General features: G+C 38.4%; 6 protein-coding genes across 6 annotated transcripts; 3 read left to right on the top strand and 3 right to left on the bottom strand.

Moving 5' to 3' along the window:
• The first annotated feature begins 1,373 nt into the window (after nucleotides 1-1,373).
• On the top strand, nucleotides 1,374-3,778 carry LOC131785948 (protein mab-21-like 2). Its single transcript, XM_059102906.2, has one exon. The coding sequence runs from the start codon at nucleotides 1,706-1,708 to the stop codon at nucleotides 2,798-2,800; it is 1,095 nt and encodes a 364-aa protein (XP_058958889.2). The 5' UTR covers nucleotides 1,374-1,705; the 3' UTR covers nucleotides 2,801-3,778.
• An 824-nt stretch (nucleotides 3,779-4,602) lies between these two features.
• On the top strand, nucleotides 4,603-7,004 carry LOC131785960 (protein mab-21-like). Its single transcript, XM_059102923.2, has one exon. The coding sequence runs from the start codon at nucleotides 4,603-4,605 to the stop codon at nucleotides 6,472-6,474; it is 1,872 nt and encodes a 623-aa protein (XP_058958906.2). The 3' UTR covers nucleotides 6,475-7,004.
• LOC131785935 (ATPase PAAT) lies at nucleotides 7,004-16,615 on the bottom strand. Its single transcript, XM_059102892.2, has 8 exons — nucleotides 16,198-16,615; nucleotides 13,526-13,768; nucleotides 12,589-12,661; nucleotides 11,555-11,656; nucleotides 11,152-11,268; nucleotides 10,831-10,999; nucleotides 9,180-9,576; nucleotides 7,004-8,868 (listed from the first exon to the last, which is right to left on the bottom strand). Exons 1-8 carry the CDS (start codon nucleotides 16,326-16,328, stop codon nucleotides 8,592-8,594), a joined length of 1,509 nt encoding a protein of 502 aa, XP_058958875.2. The 5' UTR covers nucleotides 16,329-16,615; the 3' UTR covers nucleotides 7,004-8,591.
• A 197-nt stretch (nucleotides 16,616-16,812) lies between these two features.
• Nucleotides 16,813-17,823, bottom strand: LOC131785945 (charged multivesicular body protein 4c). The gene has a single exon (XM_059102903.2). It carries the CDS (start codon nucleotides 17,753-17,755, stop codon nucleotides 17,108-17,110), a length of 648 nt encoding a protein of 215 aa, XP_058958886.1. The 5' UTR covers nucleotides 17,756-17,823; the 3' UTR covers nucleotides 16,813-17,107.
• A 107-nt stretch (nucleotides 17,824-17,930) lies between these two features.
• On the top strand, nucleotides 17,931-21,358 carry LOC131785941 (N-acylethanolamine-hydrolyzing acid amidase-like). Its single transcript, XM_059102897.2, has 3 exons — nucleotides 17,931-18,419; nucleotides 19,362-19,719; nucleotides 20,231-21,358. Exons 1-3 carry the CDS (start codon nucleotides 17,936-17,938, stop codon nucleotides 20,460-20,462), a joined length of 1,074 nt encoding a protein of 357 aa, XP_058958880.2. The 5' UTR covers nucleotides 17,931-17,935; the 3' UTR covers nucleotides 20,463-21,358.
• A 328-nt stretch (nucleotides 21,359-21,686) lies between these two features.
• LOC131785942 (neuromedin-U receptor 1-like) lies at nucleotides 21,687-23,109 on the bottom strand. Its single transcript, XM_059102898.2, has one exon. The coding sequence runs from the start codon at nucleotides 22,820-22,822 to the stop codon at nucleotides 21,869-21,871; it is 954 nt and encodes a 317-aa protein (XP_058958881.2). The 5' UTR covers nucleotides 22,823-23,109; the 3' UTR covers nucleotides 21,687-21,868.

Below are 23,109 nucleotides of genomic sequence, written 5' to 3'. Positions count from 1 at the left end.
ATACGGTACGGAGTCTTATTTCAAAATTATTAAATGAAAGGGCTGGTTTATGAACTGAATATATGTTTTTTTTCATAATTTATTTTTATTCTCATAAGTGTTGGAGCATTAGCTTTTTTGCTTTGTTTCTTCACTTAAAGGTATATTTGCATATTTGCCTTTTTGTAAATTCTTAATTTCCTGCAAAATTGAAATGATAAACGTACAAAGAGAATTTCTATTGTGGTAATTTTACGATAAGATATTACGATAAGATGTACCTGCTACCGGCGAGCAGTAAAAGATTCCCTCCCGCTTCATTTTTCGTTTCCAGTATAATTTCTGGGAAATGTATGGTTTCTTGTGTTTATTAACCTAGATACACCTGTATTTACTATCTATGGGAAAGTGTTGACTAGGCTAGAAGCACGAATCACCCGTTTCAATAGGCATATCTTTAAAATTTGTTTTGTTTTTTTTCCTTTGTGATGGAAAAAGCGCACAGCAGTCAAAACAATGCAGGTAGATTTGAAAATGTAATTTGGTGTAAATCAGAGACATTTTGATGAATGTCGGCGAACGCTCTCACATTTTGAGAGTTTTAAAGTTTTAATTTAAAAGTTTAGAATGAATATGCATGTAAGCCAGAGGTTCTGTTATTAATTAGCGTCGTTTTGTTAATTGCAAACGAGTTTATGAAACTGTTTTGAAGAAAAGAGAAAGAGAGAGAAATAAGAGAAACAGAGGAAAATATTTTGTTTATGTGCATGATGTCGAGAAGAAATGAATTTTTTCCAATGATTACAATTTTTACCATTTAATTCATCCACAAGGTCCGTCTTGATAGTGTTTTATGTTTGTTTCTAGAAAGAACTTGTCTAAATAAAAATAAAAATTAAAAGTATTTTGTCTCAGGGAAATTTTATGATAGTTTGTATAACTGGATGATAATCTCCCCCAAGAAAGATCAGTTTTGGACCTTTTACAACGAGATCAATTCGTTCACCGATTTCGATGGCATGTTTAAATTAGTACACGAGAGATGCTGTTTTTATATTTCTTAATTTGTCTGTTCAGTTACCGAAAAAAAAACAACAGTAATAAGAGCAAAACATATGTAGTGTGGATAAAGTAGCGAGATTTAATAATTGCCTTCTTGTATCCTACTGAGGAAATTTCTATTGTCATGTCCAGTATTTATCGTCTCCCCCGTTTATTGACCTCGTCTAGCGGCGAGCGAAAATGACTATTATCTTTTTCAATGATGTTATATGCAAATCACGATGTCACGAGTTTCAACATTAATACAAAAAGCGAAATTTTAAAATCCTGTTGGCTTAAAGTGGCTTTTTCAAGTCTCTCCAATAAATGTTAAACAAATATTCGGGTTCGCTGGCACATCGGATGAGAAAGACTGTTTAGCATTTGGCATTTATCAGGTGTGTATTTACGTAGAGTATAACAGATTTAAAACAGAAATTCTTTGACCTGCTGCAGTCAAAAACGAAATCAAACAGTCACACGGTGGAAACGTGAGAGGTGGTTGAGCGCCGCAACTCAGCGGTTAATCTTCCATGAAATTTTAATATAACAGAGGAGTCGACCCATTAAGACAGAAACAAACATATTACCGCTTGGTAATTAGTTCTTGTCTTATTCAGCCATCATTTGGTCGCGGGAAGCTTTTTTTTTCGAGAACATTATTTCGGATCAGTGGCACACTACGATGAAAGCAGCGCTGGATAATTTTCTCAAAAACCACGCTGATGCCTTCGTGCGATATCGTCGAAAGAAGCTTAAGGAAATCGAAAACCTAATTAATCCATTATTGGAAGAAGTGAAGAAACTGGATGGAAAATTTGACTTTGAAATGGTCAACCCTAAAAGCTTTTATACCATCAAGTCACCCATCCATTACGAAGTACTTCTGATTTTTCACGGGGTGGACCCTGAAGAGATTTCTGTCGAAGACGGGCAAACACCAGCGGGATTTGCGCTAGCGAAACTTACTGGTAAAAAAATGGTGTCTAAGTGGAAATTTTGCAGTGGGAACAGTAATCCCAGCAAGGTTTACATGTCGGCTAAGATTGTCAGAGAGAAACTCTTCGAGCTTGTAAACCGAGTGATCAGCAGCTCGTCTTTTCTGGAATTACTCGAAGGGAGTAACTTTTGTGTAGAAGTCGTCGACGACGACGATGTGATTTCAATGCGGGTCAGCGGACAAGACGTTGAAGCATACAGCGTTGATCTTATCCCAGCAATTCCTTATCCAGGACGCTGGGTGCTCTCTGCGCATGGGTGGGAATCCAAGCAAGCTGATTGGATGAGCAAGACTTTGAAGGAAGAAGTCATTAAGACCGGATTTCACTTGGTAGCCAGGCCATCACCGAGTAGGTCATCGTACCAGTGGCAGATTGATTTTCCTGGCCCCATGAGGAAGCTACTGGAAATAGACATGGGCTGTCGCATAAAATGTCTGCTTATTCTTGAGATCATTATGGGCGACATGTACTCTCAAAGGGATGCATGCGACAGTTTCCAACTCGAAACTCTCGTGTTGCGTATAACAGAACACTATCCAGTGAAATCGTTCTGGAGCGAAGAAAAATTCTCCAAACGTTTCTTAGACACCATAAGAGAACTGCAACGATGTCTCTCAGAAAGACACCTGACGCAGATTTTCATCCCAGGCGTGAATTTGTTTCGAGATTTCGACAAAGTGAGTTTGAAAAGTTGCGAAGAAGTTGTTCAGAGTGTTTTAGAAAACCCAGAAAATTTCCTGAACACTTTCGAACTGTTCCAATATACAACTGCTTTGTAACCCAGAAAAATGGTAGGCAAAGTCTTTACTTAAGCCAGATAGCCCATCCAACCCGAGTTTTATCCCAGTTTCCTTAGCATGTAGCGAATAGGAAGTTACCTCTCCCCCTCCCCCTTACATGGGATTTCAGTCCATCACAAGGTTACCCCTCGCCCAGGCATTTCATCGGGGTTCCCTGACATTTTTCCTGCACCTTTTTATACCTCCGGATGGAGAGAGGCACCGTGAAGAGATATGTTTTCCCAAGAAGACAACACAATGACCTGGCTAAGTCTCGAACCCAGACCTCTCAACCCGGAATTCAGCGCACACTGCGTCTCCCACCGAAAGATCGTTAGAGCTGAGTACTTTGACATTTTTATTCTCAAGATCTAGAGTGACCAGGAGGCAATTTCTCCCAACAATAACACTACACTAACAAGCCGATGGGGAATGACAATTGAGATAATAAGGGGATAATAATTTCAGTGATGAAAAACTAAATTCTCAGAACTACCATTATAGGAGATGCGTGGAAGACAGCAAGGATAATTATTATAGTGATCTTTCAGATCTTGCTTTTGTATGATGTAGCTACCACGTTCCACTGAACGATCTTTATCTGGGATCGCTTATTTTTCAGTCTGCATCTCTGTAGGGAAGCTTTAAGATAAACAGAAACCTTAGAAAAATCATTTTCTTAGGTACACAATCAAAAAGAGGGAAAAAAATTAATAAGGAACGAAGAACTCTACGTGATGGGTTCCAAGTGACAGATTTGAAAAAAAGGCTACATTGGTGATGTAAATGAAGCGAAACTGTTTGAAAATGAAGCTTGCACGGGCAATATTAAATCATATATTTACCAAGCCCGCTTCCCGGGAAGTTGTAACAATTTTATTTTAAATCGTAGTGCACCAGGAGCCCATTATATGCACTCCAGAGTGCACTGAGAAGAGTTTTGTTCATGAGTAACGTACCCGAGACCTCTTTGCTTGATTTTTTCCAAAGACTAATTACCAGCTTTCCGATAGGATTTTCAGAATTTTAAACAATATTTCTCTATCGTTCCTTTGTACAATAACCAAGGCGATAGTGATCGATAAATACGTTTCTCCTAAAGCATACCTATCAGTACTGTGGGCTGAAGTTTTTTTAGACATTAGACGCTTTGATATCTGTCCAAAAGAGCCGGTGAGGAAATAAGAATATTTGAAATCAAATGGAAAGCAAAATGGAACCCACCAAATACATTAAATTTATGAAAAAATGATGCCAAAACAAAAACAAAAAGAATTAACGAGAGGACGGAACTGTGGTCAATTAATGTTTAATATGAGGATTAATGTTTCATAAGCGTGGAGAGTTTTTGTTCCTGTTACCACACCAATCAAATATATGTTATTTTATTCTATGAACGATTGATGTAAACCAATACTGTGAAGTCTCCCACACGTCTAGCAATGAAATTTATCTTCTATAAAGAATTTTCCGAGTTGAATTGCCGGCGTTTAATGTACTGAGCAATTGTCTGCACCATCAACGATTCTTTTGTTGTGAGCGTAAAGAATTTTGAAATAATACAGTTTTCTAACCACGCGAGTGAACAGCCGTTGTTGTGCTCAAAGATAACACAGTTTTTTTGCTCTCAACGACCGAAAAAAGTTTTGAGAACCGGATGCTGTAGTGGGTGAAACTACGCTTCATCATTAGTAATGGCGAAAAATTTCGAACTTTCAGCATCAGACAACGAGCACTGGTTAAACGGCTTTCTCCAACAAAACTGCGAAGAGGCGAGAAAACGAGTTTTAGAAGAACGAACTATGATGAATTTTGCGGAAGACGGAGGTTCTCAAGACGAATGTGATCTGTCTGGAATGTTCAACTTTAATGAATACGAAGAGTTCGACGAACAGAGAGTCTATGGAAATATAGATTTTTCGATTCTGTCCGAAACAAAACGTGCGACGTTCAACGGTGGTATATCGACTCCCGTGGGCGATACCTTCCACGACCTAGACGTAAAACCTGACATGGGTATTGTGGCATTGAACGGTAATGTATCGATTCATGAAGGTGAAAATCGATCAGTACACGACACTAACGATCGTCTATCGACTCCCAGCGACGACACTATCCGCTACCGAGAGGACTCTGATACGAATTTTTCGACATTCAATACATCGATTTTCAAAAGTGACAAACGGTCTGAATTGGACGCCAATAGTACTTTATCAACCCTCGAGGACGAAAAACGGTTAGAGAAGGAGGTTCCGCATAGTAGAGACAATCACTCCATTATGAATGTCACGACCCTTGACGACAGCATGTTGATTTTCAAAGATAAAGGACGACACGACGCCACCCAGGATCCAGTTAATTCTATTCCACTAATTCAGACGGGCACGTTGTATTGTGATGAAATATTGACGAAAGGCGATGAACCACGAGCTAGCCTTGACGATTATGGAAAACGTGTTGGTAACGCGCAGCCACCTTCCGAGCACGCTCCGCCCACGACAAACAATGGAGAGTTAGCCTTGGGCTTTGAAACCGAACTGGTTGAGGTGCCAAGTATGGGAATAGCTCACCCTAAAGAACAACTCTTGAACGCAATAAACGACTTCAACAAGAATGTGGTAGAGATTCAGCGAGTTCGTTTTAAGCAGATGATGTTCCAGATCCAGGAAATAGTCAATGAAATCTTGGCGGAGGTAGAACGACTTGAAAACACTTTTAAGTTCCAAAGAATGAGCCCTGACAGCCATTATGAAATGAAGTCGCAAAACGAAGTGGACATACTTGTTGTCCTGGAAAACATTTCGCACACAGAATTTATCATCGAGGATATGAAAACACCAACTGGATTTGCACGAATACGTATGACGTCAGCATACATGACGTCATTAGATGCAATGAGGTCATCAGATGTAACGCCAGAACCTAATATGGGGTCATCAGGTGGCACCATTTTCCATTGGTGCACGGACACTGATTCTGGTGAGGTCTATTTCTCACCTAAAAAGTTGTGCATGAAATTTGCTGCCTCAGTTTCTCGAGCAGCGGCGAAAATTTTACGGCATGGCTCGAGCCCACTCAGAAAGAAAGTGACGTTTTCGGACAGAGAAGAGACATTTCCTTTCGTCGTAAATCTTATACCTACAGTCGCCTGTCCGCAGACCTGGCCGCTGTGTGCGTACTGGCTCAGAAATTACACTAAACAATGGCCATCGCCACACGTCAAAGATGAGGTCGTTAAGGGGGGGATGCATCTCGTTGCCATGGCGACTAGCCAAGAGTCTGATCCTCTATGGCGAATAAGCTTTTGCTCCGCACGTCGGCGTCTTCTCCAGGCTGATGGTGATGGAAAAAAGAATTGCTTGCGCGTGTTGAAAGTTCTCCTCGTAAAAGACTTGTCGAGACCCAAAGGCATTACGCCGCTCTACCTAGAAAACATTGTACTATGGGCGAGTAGGAAGCACTGGCAAGAAGAGGAATGGGCCGAGTCTATGTTAGCCGACAGATTCTTGGAGATGTTGGTGGCGCTGCACAAATGTCTGGAAAATAAGGATTGTTATAACTTTTTTGTACCAACAATGAATCTTTTCAATGAGTTGAAACCCGATACTTTGAAAGTGTTGGCTTCGAAAGTTGAAGACATCTTGCGTGATCCCTTCAAATATCTGAAAACCTAGGGAGCCATAACCACCCCCTGACGTAGGACGTTTTGCTTGCTCCAGAGTGGCATGTTATATCAAGACAACTTTTTCTATTTTGGTTGTCGTTACCCGCATGACTGACATTGTACAAACATTGTTTTTTTTTAATTTCTAAACTGGATCACCTCTAATCATTCCTTGGGGTAAAAGTTTCAAAGGTCTTGATCTTAATGACACAGTGTAGGTCCAAAAGCTGTCCTACGAGTTGGTAGGTATTAGAGTGCAATCCACTACCACGAGATTGTGTCCCGCCAGCGGGGCCGTAAATAATCTCTTGTAGTGGCAAAAACTCATCTTTCTGAGACGCACAATTTATAGGGGCTTTCTTAAATGATTGTCAGTTTAATAATTCCACATATACTTTCTGATAGCACCGACAAAAGCTTTTTTTCTGGAGTATACTTTGTCATGGACAGAAGTAGATTAGTGCAATGTGCAGTATGATATTCTGAAATGTTTGCTGGTTTAGGGATACTCACACCTTCCCCCCCCTCCTCCGCTTTTAGAATATTGTTTCTGAAAGACGGAAAAATCTATTTGTGTTTTTTTAATCGGTTTATTTATCTACTCATTTAAAGTTATTGTATTTTTTTTCTTATAAACTATCCTGTCACTACACTTGTTGCATGATCTCAATATAAGAAAGAATGCTTTTATCATATAAATTACACCTAAGTTGGGGAAATTAAATACTTGACGTCAAATAACTGCTTATTCTCCCTTATTATTTAAATAAATCGAAAGATTTCTAAAAAATGTTTCACCTTTTGGCAAGCTCTCTCGTTAAAACACCGAGTAATGCGAAAACCAAAAGCAGTTTTGCTCGTAGGCTAGTAAGCTTTCAACTGTATCTAATTATATATTGATAAGATAATTAAAACCTGATCCAAATTACCTGCCCAAATTACCGTTATGTTTATGTATTTTGTATGTTTTTTGCTATTGTTACATATTTCATTATTAATTATATACTTGAAGCAAAACATTGTATTCCGCTGTCAATCTGAACAGCTCATACAATAAAATGGCTTAAAAGGAGAATTTCTCTCACTTACAATGCAATGGCTTTAAATCAACAATTCCGTCGGACTTAAAACGGAACTCAGAAAGACTGAGTTCGACCCATAACGCTACGTTAAAAAACTTATTTTCCTAAATTTTTTACCAGTTCTAGAAAAATTTAGCAAAAATGTTCCTCAAAGATAATTTCTCTTCAATTCAGTTCCTTAATCTCTAAAGAGTTTTTCTTAGTTATCTCTTTAACCCTTTTCACTCACTTGAGTGACCAATACAGAATTTCTCCTTACAACATCCACACAATATCAGGCAGAGTAGTGATGAGAATAACGAAAAACATCAAATAAGGAATTGTTAGTTAATCCAATACCAAATTCTCTGAACGAACATTATGAGAATTGTATGACAGACAACGAAGAGAGTTATAAACGAGATCTTAGGAGTAAGAGGGTTAAGATTGTTCCGGCGGCCTAGTCCTGAAGTACTAAAATAAAAAAATAGCATACGTTTATATAGGGAAGCTTTAAATCCATTTTGATAGCCAGGGTTTCAAAAGTGAGTAAGAATCATTACTTTTCTACTTGAAAATCTTTGGATACAAAATTTTTCCACTACATCCATTACATTTCAGAAACTAAGGGAAAATTTAGTTGCTCGAGAGGCCGTTTGGTATAGTTCTAGGCTGTTTTTCAAAAACATATTAAATGATATTTATAAACGACAGTGAAAAAGCAAAACAAACTATATTACTCCCTAAATTTTGAAATGGGTAGCTTCAAGGATACAGAGGTTATGTATTACACAAGGTCATCTCTTGCCTTGGCCAGCTGTGGATAAAATTTACATCTGAAAAAAGCCTTCACTTTTCAAAAAAAGGAAAAAAATAACTTCGCAGGTTTTTCCAAGCACCAAGTAAACTCCTCCAAAATGATAAAGTCTAAGACTGATTCGATCTGACTTTGCGGCTAACTGTCCATTGTTCCAAACGAAACTGTTTGGGGATCGCTTGTAGTCGCTCTGTGAAAGAATCTTCTCCAACGCTGATCTGTATATCCTTGGCTAAGCGTGTTTAACTCTCAAACAGAAGTATCACCAGATTTGTGACCGTTACGTTGTGAGAACTTCCTGGTACCAGGAAAGCTGTTGTTTGAGCCATGAGCGCTGTGTGCATATAAATGCTCTTGTCTGAGAAGCAAACTTCTGAATAACGTGTCGAACCTCGAGTCCATGTGCTCGAGCATGGCCTGGAGCTTAGCTTCAACTCGCCCCATAATTCTCTTCTCTGCGGCATAGATGTTCGTGGTGATAGAGTTATAAACTGATAGACATCCGGGGCATCCGCATTCGGCGCACCTGAGTAACAATAGAAATGCATTTTGATAACACGGGCACTCTCTTTTTTAAAGGTGAAATGCTGCATTGTGTTAGCTTTTAGTGGAGTTGAGAGGGAAATTGACGCAGACCTTTGAAGGGAAATTCTGAAATCAGTCTTTCGGTACGTCGGCTGGCAAGTTTACTTCTACCAAAGTGAAACTCTAGGCAGCTTAGCTGTCCCATCAGTGTTGTAGTTACCATCAACACATCTCCTTCTCCATCCACCCCTCCCTCAACTGCCAAACGCTACCTCCCCCGACCCCTACCCCCATTATCATATTTGCCCTTACCTGGACTTACTCCCGGGATCCGAGCTGTTAGACGAAGCCTTTTCTAACGGAGCAGGCGCTTGTTCAGCCATAACTCGTTCTACAGCTCGCTTGTCTTCCAAGCAGAATGACTGCGCCCGTGGATTGATTGTAGTCTGTGTCGCTACAGGAAGCGCACTGCCGAGGGACACTGGTCTGGCTTTGCGCACCATGTTGCGGCTTGCACGTACACGTGACTGTAAGTAGGTTTCCCACCGGTGCTTAGCGAGCGTGGGTGATTCCGGGGTATCAGGTGTGCCATTTTCCACCGACAGAGTAGCAGAGTTCTCCGCTGATTCGGGTGACTTCTCAACCATCAGGCCTGCTAGCATATTAATAAAATCTTCATCGCCTTCTGGACTTCCTGGCATATTCCGCGCTGTAAGGAAAACAAAAGATAAGTTGGCTATCTAAGGCAATTTTAAATTGAGAGTCGAAATTCATCCGAGATTGATTTCGTTCTGCTTCGCGTCGCTCTGTGATTGGTTTTGCACCACTCTATCAACCAATCAGATGCAAAACTAAAACCAATCACGACTTGGTTGCCCTCGTTTTCCCGCTCTTTGAACGGTTTGGTTTTCATCGGCTCTTAAAGGTAATTTCCTGTCTTTCGATTGGCCATTGTCCGTTGTGATTACTTTGGTTTGGTTTTGCGACACTCAGTCTAAAGGGACTCTTGAAGTCGAAGTTGATTACACCTAACTGCAATAACATTGAGAAAGTAAAGAACGTTTTAAAAAAAGCCAGTTCGGAATTATTTACATCGTTATAAATCATTTCATTACACAGACTGATGCTGAAAGTACGTTCCTGCCTCTTTCTATCAACTTAGTCTCTCCCAATCAGTAGAATTTTTCATTAAGCAAAAAATGATCAAACCTGTTAACCTCTAGATTGCTCTTAACCTTTTCACTTTGTATTACAAGTTTCATTACAGAAGACGGGCGAGGAATTGAATTATAGAAAGAAAACTCCAAAAAAGGGTGTTGTCCATGCCAAATATTCACAGCATAACGTTAAGGGAGCCTGCCTCCTTCAAAACGCGAATTTTACCATGGAAGTAAAATCAGTGCACTTCTCAAAGCGTCTTCCAGGCGTTCAGTCAGTACAACGATGCACGATAGAAGCGGAAGAGTGAAAATACCGAGGGATGTTTGGGTCAGGTGGTGTTCTCTACGCAACTCGACCCGAATCGCCCTCGTTTTCACTCTGCTGCATCTATTGCACCCTGAACTATCTGGAATAGGCTACTTCTAAGTGACTGACGGAAACCAAATTGCTCCGCTTGATTCGCCTACACCCGGGGTTACGAAATCTTTAAGAAATTGTTTCGACGTTTGGCAAAACTTTCCTCAAATTGGAGAAAACCACAAAACATGAACATTGAAAGATGGAAAAGTATTAAAGATATTGAGAGGAGGATTTCGAACCAAGGTGGAAAAGGATGGAATAGTTTAATGAGGACTGAAAATTTTTAACTCACAAAATTTAGACCAAAGTCGTAGCTTGCAAGACGGATTTCGCTTTTTTTGAGGGGGGGGGGGAGGGGGGCGCGTTTTCAAGCAAGGGCAAAGTCCGCTCAACTGAAAAAGGGAAAAGACAACTTGTTCTGTAGGCTGAAAGTTCAACTCACACATTCTTTCTGCTTTCTCCTCCTCTTCCAGTTGTTTCGCTCTTGTCATGGCCTGTGATAAGATGCTAGTTTCACTCCCTGATAAATTCATGGCACCAAGGTGTTCAGGCAAAGACCCACTGCCATGGCTAACAGATCTGACATGCTCAGCGACACTTCTACTTTGACTCTGCCGAAAACACTTCATAATCAGTTTACCGAGTCCGATAAAAAGGTTCAACTTTGGTTACAAGCGTAAGAGATAAGTAATGCAAAATAATTGGTAAATATAGATCCCTAAGCTTCTTTAAATTATGACATAAAAAATACAATATTACCAACCATTTGCTTGCTTTCCATGGACTCCAAGAGTTGCTGAGCCTCTGGTGACAGTTGTTTACCCAGACTACCCAAATAGCTCCTCACATTAGATATATCCACTTGGCCTGGTATCAAACCCTGAAAAAAATTGCATATCATTCCAATTTATCCGACAAGCTGAATGATAATTGCATCTTGATTAGTTTTTACTAATCAGTAATGAGATGGCAGTGCATTATGGGAAGATTGGGTGTTATGACATCAAATACATTAATGGCTTTTCAGCATTCTAATTGACCGTATTTCCTACACCATGGTGTACATGTCTGCATTCAACTGACCGAATAACTTCCCAGAGAGCTTATTTTTGTCCTGTGTTTGGTTCATTTCCAGTAGTTGAAGTGTTCAAAATCAAAACTCTAACCTGCAAAGGCAGTCCTGGGCTGGGAGGGAGCGTAGAGACTCTGGCAACTCGCACAACAATGGTCTGAAGTCTCATTGATTGCTCTTCTGCATATGATAGGAACTGGACATGAAAAATCAAAATCTTGTCAGCTATAATTTTTCAAATTGTTACTGTTAAAACTACAGTCTAATAGAAATTTTAAACCAGATAACAGACCCAATGCATGAATGGCAGACTCAATTAGTATTCTTTATTAGATTATTAGATATTCTTAGATTACCCCAACTAGCCTTGTCAGTATGTCTCAGGAAAAAATAAAAAAAAATCCCAACTCAAAGAAAGGCTGGTTGGGCTAATTTATATGAATTCAGTAGAATACCAATCTGGCCTGCCATTTATGCATACTGTCTACTTACATCTCTCCTAATTTAATTCTCAGGAAAGACAAGAAATCCTCAGTCAGTTATTTGTAATGCATTAATGCAGAATACCAAACTGATCGCTCGCATAGGGTCAACAAAACAATTTTAAATCATGGCAGCTGGTTTGTTTAATTCTGTTATACATTGTATTGGAGCAAGAGGGGGGGGGATGAACCTGGCCAAGGTGACTTATTTAAGCTGTTAAGTATTTTAAGTGTATTTGCAGCCATGATATTATTTTATTTGAGTGAGAGAGGTTTGGGGGGGGGGGGGGGGGGGTTGTGAGCCTGGCCAAGGTAAATGTAACTTTTTTAAGCTGTTAAGTAAAAGGGTCTTTGAACCTATCATATTATTAAGTTTGTGAGAGGTCTGTGTGAGAAGACTTTGTTAAAAATATGGAAACTGGTCCAAGAACTGAAGCTGGCTCACATTGTTAGGAAAGACAGGGCCAATGGTCAAGAAACTTGATTATCACCCTTGAAGGGATGATACTAAGTCAGTGAGTTTCAAGAAAGGGGTGGTTGTTGATACATCTTTTATGGTGCCTTGATAATGGTTCCCATTCTTTTGAAAAAACTTAGGTTTTCTAACAACAGGCTGCCCTCCTCTCCAATTTACGCTCTCACTTACCTTAACTAAGCATCTGCAAGTTCCATGAATGAACTCAGTCAAGTCAAACTCAGTTTCAAATAAGGATACTTTTCTGGGAAAAAATACAGCATGATAAAATTAATGTGAAGATACTTAAAAATAATTCATACTCATTGGAAATGATTGTGTAATAAATACAGCTGTAAAATAATTTTGCACAAAAGTGACTGCCACATCTGTTGTAGAGTGTTTTGCCTTAAGCCTTAACCCTCAAACTCACATGAGTGACCAAGACATAATTTCTCCTTATAGCATCAATACAATATCAACCAGATAAATGATGAGAATAAAAAAAATATCAATCTGGGGATAATTAGTTGATCCAATACTAAATTCTCCAAACTAACATTATAAGAATTGTATGGTTAAGAGTAAGGAGAATTACAAATTTCATCTGGGAGTTAAAGGGTTAATCCTCGAAGAGTGACTGGGATATAATTTCTCCTTAGCTAAATCAAACTGTAAGTTCATGAGAATAAGGAAAATGATGGCAACTAAAGGAGCTTATGATGTCAAGCAAAATTCTCCTTTTCAGTCCCATAGAAAATGTAAAGGGAATAGTGTGGAGAATATGAACATTAATCAGGTTAAACATTTCTCTGTGATTCTGTTAATGGCTTTAAGTCTAAGATCAATTTTGTAATTCTCCTTACTGTCAACCATACAATTCTTATAATGTTAGTTCAGAGAATTTAGTGTTGGATCAACTAATTATCCCCATATTGATATTTTTCTTTATACTCATCACTTATCTGGTTGATATTGTATTGATATTGAAAGGAGAAGTTCTTTCTTGGTCACTCATAAGAGTTAAGGGGTTAATGATGTATGACAATTATCAGGTAAATTTACCCCAGGATGGAATAAAATACCAAAGTGCATTGATTATGGTTTAAAAATAATGTGATCTTCATACCTTCCTTTGCGAATTGTAAGCATGATACCCTTTGCTGTTCTCTCATAGTTTTCATCAACATACAGCTCAACGTTCCTTGCTTCAGAGACAATGACAATGTTTTTAATGTAGAATTCCTGAGCCATAGGGTGTGCTGTGAAGCTCATCTCACATGGGACTACATCACTGTGTGGTTTTGGTTGGGTTAGGATCACACCTGCTCCAGCTGTCTGGACACACCCCACAACAAGCTGATCCTGAGCCCTATGGAAAAGAAAAACAAAATAAACATACAGGAAACTGTAAAAGAAAACTGCCTAAAACATACAATAAAAATACAAGCACAATGGCTTAAATATGCTCCCTAGAGAATGACAGGAGATAGCTGTGAAACCAGTGTCACACTTGACTACATATCATAGAACTGCGCAAATTAAGTTTAGATTCCCTTGTTCTTTGATTCTCAGTTTCAATCCTTGCTTCTCAATTCTTGATTTTTGATTCTTGATCCTCCCATTAAGTTTTGAGGATTGAGGATCAAGTCAAGATCATCAACTTACTATTACATTTGTGACACATAAAATAGGTACTTTCAGTTTAAAGCGTATGTAATGCATGAGTTTTTCTAAAATTTGTGCATGAAACAGGATAAGGACCCAAGCTTGCTACCTTCTTAGAACTGGGTTGTATCAAAGAGAGATAATTAACATTAAATTCCATCACAAGCATGAGAGAAAGAAAAAACCTGGGTTGTTCTACCAACAGAGCTAAATAAAACTTGTTGGTAAGATGGGTTATACACTAATTCACATGCATAATGTTAGCTACAAACTGTAGCATCAGCAATGACAAAAGCATGAGGATAGAGAAACTTATGAGCTCTGTTGCTGAAATGTATATCATGAATGTTCAGTAGAAAAAATTTTTGATGTTTCATCACAAATTTACTGCAATACAGCTTTGAAGAAGAAGTATATTACTGTACTTCTCTCAAACAACACAATTGTCATCTTCCCTAATGAAAAATACATTTTTCTCTGTGGTTTGAGACAAGAGAAAAAAGTAACCTGAATTTTTGAAAATTTTTTCAACCCTTTATATCCAAACATCAGAATCCAATTGTCAGTCTACAAAGACTTTACAATGAACAAATTATAAATCAGGAGTTCACTGTAGAATAACTTACTTCTAGTTTTAAGTTGTTTTAGCTCTTTACACCCTAAAATCAGTATACATATTCTCCATGCTGCTCCTAATACACTTTACCAATCAAAAGCTTCTTTTGTTGGTGATCATTTCATTTATTCTCATGACCTTAAAGTGTGATTCAGGGGTGATTTGTAGGGAGAAATTTGATTCTAGTCACTCTGAGGATTTAAAAGGTTAATAAACATTCCAATGTTACATGTAAGTGAACAATAACTATAGTGCAGTTCAGTACCATCACAAACTTGATCGAATGTATATCACAATGAGATAACAGGAAATGGAACAGTGAGCCTATATTTGATCATATTCAAAAGAAATTTTCCCACGCCATATGTCAACCACATTTAGCAAACAAAGAAATATGTTTGCATTTAAAATACAGATTAATTGTTTACAGAACAAACAAATCTAGATTAGTCTACTTTTTAAATTTGCCACCAATGGAAAAAATAATTTAAAAAACTTGTAGAAAGAAATGGGTTTATTCGTTGTGAATTGTAGGCTATTTGCATAGTTGAATTTCTCTCATGCATGAAGTGAGCACACTCGTTTTTTTAGATTTAGCTATAAAGTATCGAAGTTATTTTATACAAACTCTACAGGGAGGTTCCAAAAATTTTATACATCCATGGTTTAAACGACATAAATTAACATAAAAAACCCACAAGAATGCACTTTGAGATCCTTGGACAAGAAAGGAAAGACAAAAAGCCTTTTAATCCATGTTTATTAAGGCATAAAGATAAACATCTGGTAATTGTCTCTAGAATCCTTCTTTGGCTAAAATTGCTCTTGACCTTCGTCAAGATATCGAGGAGATGCTTTTTCGTTTCGATCCGCCTTATCAACAAGAAGAACAGTTGGAAGATCGACGATATCACGGAAATATCTATAATATCGTCGTAAAAAGTGAAAATATAAAATCCATTGGTTAAACTGTATTCTTTATTGTGATAAAACGTATTTAAAGTGCTAACAGAGTATTCGTGGCGTTCACTGAGGTTAAACGTAATTGTGGTAGCGCTGCTTGCTTTGGAATGAACTGTCATGATGGGTGTTCTTGAACGAAAAGGAAATTGTTTGTGATAAAAATTACCATCGCGTGATAATAAATTCAACCAGAGTTTTACAAAGAAGGACCTCCTGTGATTTTACCTGATTTGTTTGGTTTCTTTATAAAGGCAAAAGTTAACCTGCACTCGCCAAGAGAAAACGAGACAGTTCATCATAAGAGATTTTACATTGTTACAGTGTGCTTATCTAAGCACCTCAAAGGATTAATCGAATGAACCTGTTCTTAGAAAGCACGAATCACCGTGATCGATTTTATCACAAAACACAGTGGGAAATCAAAAAGGATATCAGCCTAAAACTGCGATTTTTATTGACAAGTTATCAAAGGGATAAACTTCACCTGCAATTATTATTACTGTTAGTGCCATTATCATAGGTAATAAAACAGTGATGTTCGATCTTAATCTCACCTCGTTTCGCTGTCGCCTACAACATGAAACACGGCTGACTGCACAGCTTGTATATCCCAGCCTTCTGGATAATCCCACGAAAAGGCGATCTGAAATCTCGCCCAAAAGCTCGATAAATCCTCTAGATCCATTTACCAGTTGATTGCTCCACAGGGCTCTTCGATCAATGCGATGGTTTGCTTTCAGCGATGATGGATCGCTGCCCACACATGGCGCTACTGAAAGCGAACGAGATCAGACAACGAAGAGGCGCCTAATCCTTTTATACAAAACAAAGAACTTGTACGCATTCAACGACGAAGCATGAAGCTTGTCAGGCTTGTTTTGGTTTATGAAGTTGCGGGCTTATGTCAAACAAAGAGCAACCCAACTTCCGATGTGATAAATAGGAAATTCTGTGTGCTGCGAAAGCGCGAAATGGAAGACAAGCTAGTGCTCAGGCTACGGCCGCGAGGTGACATATAGAAATATGGAATGGACTCATACAAGGTGGAAACTAGAACGAAGTCTATGGAATTTTCAGCTTTGCATCTGATTAATCAGGCTTTAGAAAAATAGAGCTATTTCTTCCCAAATTGGATTTGTGGTGTACTGCATAAAATACATGAATCACAGTTTTATTTCATTGTATCACAGTTTTATTTTATTTCTTTCTTGAACAACTCTTGCGTTGTATCGTAACAATCTGTCAAAATTAATTAACGCTTCTTTCCCAGTGCACATAAATTTTAATCTAGAAGCGGCATAAATACGCTTTAACACGTTCATTGTTTTGCAGTTAAGGTACATGCTTAGCTGATACTGTACAAACTCAATTTTCTTTCAGCAAGCCATCTTACGGAACATTAAACTTCGTTTACTTCAGAAGAGTCTGCGATTAATAATGTGTTCTACATAAAGTTCTCAGTTTTTACATAGCCCAGGCCTCGAGATCTTTCAGGTCATCATCATCACGCATAGTTTTGTTTTTCATTAACGGATCTGTCGATGGAACGTTCGGTAATCCTGCGTTAGGACGTTCCATTCCAAGAAGTTCTTTGTTGAGACTTTCTTGTTCGATGGCTTCCAATTCGGCTTCGAGTTCTTCATCATCGAAGTCTTGATTCAGACCTACACCACAGATTGCCTCCGAAATCTCTTTAGAAATTTCTGTCTGTTCTTGAATATCATCCATAATGTCGTGAACATCCTCCACATCGAGAACTTGATGAATGCTCTTCAGTGTTTTAGCAGCATAATTCATATTCTTCAAAACTTCGGTGTTTGTGTTAGCGTTTTCCAAGGCTTCACGCTGAAATTCTATGGTCGATAAAGTTCCATCAATCTGATAAAGCTGTTTTTCAAAGCGTTTTCGCCTTTTCAAGGCTTGCAGCGCAATTCTCTTGTTCGTTTTGGCGTGCTTTTTCGCTGTTGCGTTCTCCATATCGATTTTTTTCTCCAAGAATTCTTGTTTTTTTTCTAACATTTCCTCGGTCTGTCTCAGTTTTTGGATTGCGTCTTCAGTTGTTGGAATATTTTCCTTATTCTTACCTCCAAACATTCGCTGCAATACACTCATTATGGCAGCGAAAGACCAGAAAAAAACTGCTGATATTTGATCGATCCAGAAACCAACGACTGCTTCTTTCAAATTGTGCGCTAAAAAAGGAAATGAGTAACGCGTCAATCAAATGTCACGAGGTTTGGTTCTCCGATTACTATCGATCTGTCACGGTTATTCTGGAAACCGGAAGTCAGCATGGTGTTCAACATGGCGGTACGGACGCTGTGTATTGGCTGCCTTTTTGTGGTATTCTTCAGCTTCAAACCCACTCAATGTGAGCCATTTCAAGCGCCAAGTTATACCATTGACCTCGATCTTGCTCCAGAAGAAAGATGGCTCAATATTACCCAGAAATACCTGAAATACACTCCGAAGATTTTAGCAAATCTGCGAAAGAAGATTCCACCGTTTGCAATACCGCTTGCAGAAAAGCTTGCTGTTGTAATTGATAAACATTTCCCCGAGGAGTATAATAAAGAGATGATGGGTATATCAAAGGGACTTAATCTAAGCTTTTCAGACACAATACTTCTCAACATTTTATACGACGTAACAGCTTTTTGCACGAGTATCGTTGCACAAGACAAGAATGGAAGTGTTTTTCACGGAAGAAACCTGGATTACTCTTTTACAGATACGCTGCGGGATATAACTTTCATATCCAACTTTCAAAGCAAAGGTAAATTATAGATTATTCTTTAGAAAGTAAGTGTGCGATTCCTCTATCATGTTCACATTCCTCGCACTGTTGTATAGCTCAGTGGAAAAAGGCTATGGTAGGAAATGACTGATCCGGTAAATAGGAAAGAAAGCTTATTTTGAGTGACAATGACAGTCTTTACAACTCAAGGATTATGTGAATTAAAGGTTCCAATTTATAAGCTTCCAATGCGTTGATCAATGTGAAGAGTTAACGCCACTTGGCAATCCCCCCCCCCCTCCCCTGCATTCGGACTTTTGGAGATTAAAAATTCAAAATTCCTACTCCCTGCGGGGAAAAATTGTACTTGAATGCCCTACTCAACGACAATTTTTATTGGAGGGTTCTTTGTGTGATCAATGAATGTTGTAGTATCTAGCAAATTCATGTGATAGTTTTTGGTGCTGCTGTTGAGTTTTGCACTTGTAAGCATCATTCCTTGATGTAAAAAATTATCACATCATGTTGCATTTAGCAACTAAATGCAATAAATTGAATGATCATATTCAATATTGTTTGAGAGAGATTGTCATTAATTTTTCAGCCTATGTTCATTCACTATTCAATAGCACTTCATGCTCTGCAGACAACAACTGTTTTACAATAAAGACAAGATCAGCAAATGTGACTTTCTACTCATTGACCAGAGTTGATTTGATCATTGAAGCCTTTAACACCTGAAATGCATAACCTTTTAACCCTTTCACTCCCATGAGTGATCAAAATAGAATTTCTTCTGACAATATCCATGCAGTATCAAGCAGACAAGTGATGAGAATAAAGAAAAATATCAGTTAGGGGATTATTTATTGTTCCAATACCTAATTCTCCATACTGCTATGATACAAATTGTATGGCAAACAGTAAGGAGAATAAATAGTGGGATTTGGGAGTGAAACAGTTTATCATTGGTCTTTATAGGTAAGGTGGTGTACACTGGTGTAACATTTGCTGGCCAGGTTGGTCTTTTGACAGCACAGCGACCGAACAGTCTCACAATCAGTCTGGATGAGAGGGACCGTGGCCACATATGGGATAATGTCTTTGAAGCTATCTTTAATAAAAATGCAATTCCTGTTACATTTCTGATTCGAGATGTGGTCAGCACAGAAGGAATGGACTTTTCTCAAGCTGTGAAGAAAGTATCTCAAGTGTCCTTGATAGCAGCTAGCTATCTTATTTTAGGAGGAGTTAAAGTTGGGGAAGGTGCTGTGGTAACACGAGGCAGAGAAAAAACAGCTGACATCTGGAGGCTGAGTCAAGATGCAGCAAAGGAACCGTATGTACTTAACAAATAGATGTCATGTTGTGGTACATAATTTTATGTTTAGTGATATATCTCAGGTTATGTCAAAATGTGGAAGAAAACAAGAACACAAGAAAGAAAGTTGCACATAACATGGCCAAGTTTGTCGCTGATACTCTAACCCTAAGCATTTTGATGTCTTCTGTGATCTATTACTTTCCAGATTTACAGAGCCATAGTAACATGGAACCAAATGAATATATTTTATAAAAGAAAAAGAAAAAAGTTGTTGCTGGTGACATCATTTTTGTGTCTGTCCTTCAATAGGTCATAAGTAAGAACCAATCAAATGGTGTGTAATTCAGCTTATTATATACTAGTAAATACAAAGAGATTATGCAATTTTGAAACTTAAGAAAAGTGAGAAAGTACATATGAATTATGAGGTTTGAAAAGGAGGTTAATTTTATCCTGAACTTTACAAACTACCCTCATATGGATGGTTACATCTCAGGATTGAATCATTTTTGTGTTGAATATGCAGGTGGTACCTTGTAGAGACCAATTATGACCATTGGACCACACCCCCTCCATCAGATGATCGCCGCGATCCGGCTGAGAAGGCATTGAAAAAGTTGACACAGGCAAAGCTCACCCCTGATGCACTGTTCAGTGTCATGTCCATCCATCCTGTACTGAATAATAAGACTGTCTACACAACTATCATGCAGGCAAAAAATGCTGATCTATTCAATACTTGGATTCAGACGCCATAAGATAACAATCTTGTATTCCTTGGTGAGCCACTTATTTTCTTGGAGATAATTCAAGCTTAACCCTTTACCATTGATCCTAACATCAGTATGCATATTCTTGATACTGTTCTCTATACATTTCTACATTACCTACAAGGAGAGTTTGTTTGAAAATCAAGAGCATCTTTTGTTGGTGATCATCTCCTTCATTCTCATGACCTTAATGTTTGATTCACGGGTGATATTGTAAGGAAAAATTAGATGCCAGTCACTCTTAGGGATTAAAGGATTAACCCTTAAGCTCCCATGAGTGATGACCAAAACAGAATTTCTCCTTACAATATCAATACAATTGTGAATTGTTAGTTGATCAAACACCAAATTATCTGAAGTAACATCATAACAATTGTGTGACAGATAGTAGGGAGAATTTCTAGTTACATATTGGAATGGTCAGTTGCAAACTAGGAAAAGTATGCATTGTTTTGCATGTTATTGTGAAAAAAGAGAAGAAAACAGAGTGCTAAAGAAACTAAATTTTTGAGACAAATTGGATCACATGAATGTTAAGAAAAATGAAGCAAGCATTTTTTGCAACTTATTTTCAACATAACAAAAAGAATGGAAAAAATCGTTTTTTAAGTAACACTGAAGGTAGCTTCAACAGTATGGATAACACAACTTTAACAATTATAACGTAATATATGTTTCAGTTTCGTATTGAAATTTTTTATCGTCTTTTTTATATCAATATTTTATGATGAATAGTAACGACTGGTTTAGTCTGCATAATAACTGAGTTAAGCACTACTCGAGAGTTAAGGAACTGGATGTGGTTGGGAGAAAATCAAGAAAATTGACTGTTAATTTTTTTTCCAGAGAATGGCGAAGTCAGAAATAAATTATTGTTAGTGGAATGATCTTTTTCACTTTTTCACTAAAAATGCACTGAGTGCACTCCCGTGTCCCCGTTCCCCGTTCTTAATTTTTTTGTTTTGTTTTTCATTCCCCGTTCTCCGTTCCTGATTTTAGTAACATCCACAGCGGGAGTGGCGGATAACGCTTTTGCATGAGGTTCATATGACTCTCATAAGGGCTATCAGTCTCTTCGATCGATTCTCTCTTAACCGTGGTGAAGATTGCTTTGAAAATTACCGTTACGCTTGCAGAACACATGAAACAGCCGTATTTATCTCTTTGCCAATTATCCATCTGTTCATAAAGTATTCGAATGAGCAAAATCAATTATCTTAGCTTGCAATGCTTTATTAGATACAACTGAATAATTTACACTTATAGACATATTTTTTTTTATATTTACAAAAAAGGTCGTGCAACGAATACCAGTAGTCTGGAGGATGCAGGCGCTCCTAAAATTCCCAGCGTGTCTTAATAAAAAGTATAGTCTATGATCGATCGCGAAGAACTTAAACCTTTGTGGGTGGAAATTTGCTAGAGCGATCCCTTAGGAATACGTGGCGATACTTGGGCAATCTCCATGCATACACAAAGGGATTTAAGGCAGAATTAAGGAAAAGAAATCGCGAAAACACAATCTCCAACTTTCTAAAAAGTATTGATCGTTTGCACGACTGGCAAAAGTACATTAGATGTAACGCAACGAATTCAGGTACGACTGTCACGTAGAATAACGCCAACACAATCAGAATTGTCACGACCATGTTCCTTTCGCGGTCTAACGCTTGTTTGCTTTTCATCGTGGCGGTGATTCCAGCTTCTTTAAGTTCGCGTTTCCTTTTTCCCAAAGCGAGGAAGACTTTACAGTACATGATTGTTAACAATATGGCGGGGAACGATGCGTGAGTATGCGCATACACGATCTTGAATATTTCTTCAGGAACATTTGTTAACGGTAGAAAGCACACAGTCGCGGCAATTCCCCAGATACTAGCGATACAAATCCTAATTCTTTCCTTAGTCATGTTGGTTCGGTATTTAAACGGATGCATTACAGCAATGTAGCGATCGCAGGACAGAGCTATGATAGACCCACTACTGACAAACAGTGATAATCCAAGCACCAAACGGATTATAGGATCCAGAAACTCGGGAACGTCCAAACCTTGATATCGATAAACATCTTTCACGCCTACAAGAGTAACAGCAATCAATCCAACCGTTAGATCAGAAACACACAAGTTTGCGATCAGCAAAGACGGAGGCGTTTGAAGTAGGCGACGAGTGTCACGACTAATTGTCCACAATAGCGCTCCGTTCGCTGTTGTAGTAACCACAGACAGAGTTAAATCCACCACCGCTAGAACGAGAAAGAATATTGGGCTAATCATCGTCAATGGATCATCTGTTGTTTGTACAGAATACTTCGGTGAAGAAATTGTATGCTCCATTTCTAAAGTCATAGTTCGGTGAGTTACATGTAACGACGCGTTACAACCGATGTATTCGATTTTAGAACGCAAATGGAAAAAGTATTCCTTGAAAACTGCGATGAGCTGATTTTGTTTATCTTTTAGTCCTTACAGTCCACTGTTCAGCGAGTATATTTGACTGGTGCAATTAAGGGAATGAATGGGCTATTCAGGCTTTTATCTCACGCTGGATGCGACGTGCTTCTTCGAAAACGAGGAAGCCAGCATTCATAGTATGACGTCAATGAAATATTTGCTTAAGACTCAACTTGGAAATT

The sequence above is a fragment of the Pocillopora verrucosa genome, chromosome 1 (assembly GCF_036669915.1).
Source record: "Pocillopora verrucosa isolate sample1 chromosome 1, ASM3666991v2, whole genome shotgun sequence".
Classification (NCBI taxonomy): Eukaryota; Metazoa; Cnidaria; class Anthozoa; order Scleractinia; family Pocilloporidae; genus Pocillopora; species Pocillopora verrucosa.
Note: the sequence above shows the minus strand (reverse complement) of the source record. Positions and strands in the feature narration are given on the sequence as shown.

Coding starts and splice junctions, on each gene's coding strand:
- LOC131785948 (XM_059102906.2), top strand. CDS start 1,706: ATGAAAGCAGCGCTGGATAATTTTCTCAAAAACCACGCTGATGCCTTC.
- LOC131785935 (XM_059102892.2), bottom strand. CDS start 16,328: ATGGATCTAGAGGATTTATCGAGCTTTTGGGCGAGATTTCAGATCGCC. Junction 11,269..11,554: donor GCCCAGGACTGCCTTTGCAG/GTTAGAGTTTTG, acceptor AATTTTTTTCAG/GGTTTGATACCAGGCCAAGT. Junction 9,577..10,830: donor GGAGAAAGCAGAAAGAATGT/GTGAGTTGAACT, acceptor TTTTCCTTACAG/CGCGGAATATGCCAGGAAGT.
- LOC131785960 (XM_059102923.2), top strand. CDS start 4,603: ATGATGAATTTTGCGGAAGACGGAGGTTCTCAAGACGAATGTGATCTG.
- LOC131785941 (XM_059102897.2), top strand. CDS start 17,936: ATGGTGTTCAACATGGCGGTACGGACGCTGTGTATTGGCTGCCTTTTT. Junction 18,420..19,361: donor ATCCAACTTTCAAAGCAAAG/GTAAATTATAGA, acceptor TGGTCTTTATAG/GTAAGGTGGTGTACACTGGT. Junction 19,720..20,230: donor CAAGATGCAGCAAAGGAACC/GTATGTACTTAA, acceptor TTGAATATGCAG/GTGGTACCTTGTAGAGACCA.
- LOC131785942 (XM_059102898.2), bottom strand. CDS start 22,822: ATGACTTTAGAAATGGAGCATACAATTTCTTCACCGAAGTATTCTGTA.
- LOC131785945 (XM_059102903.2), bottom strand. CDS start 17,755: ATGAGTGTATTGCAGCGAATGTTTGGAGGTAAGAATAAGGAAAATATT.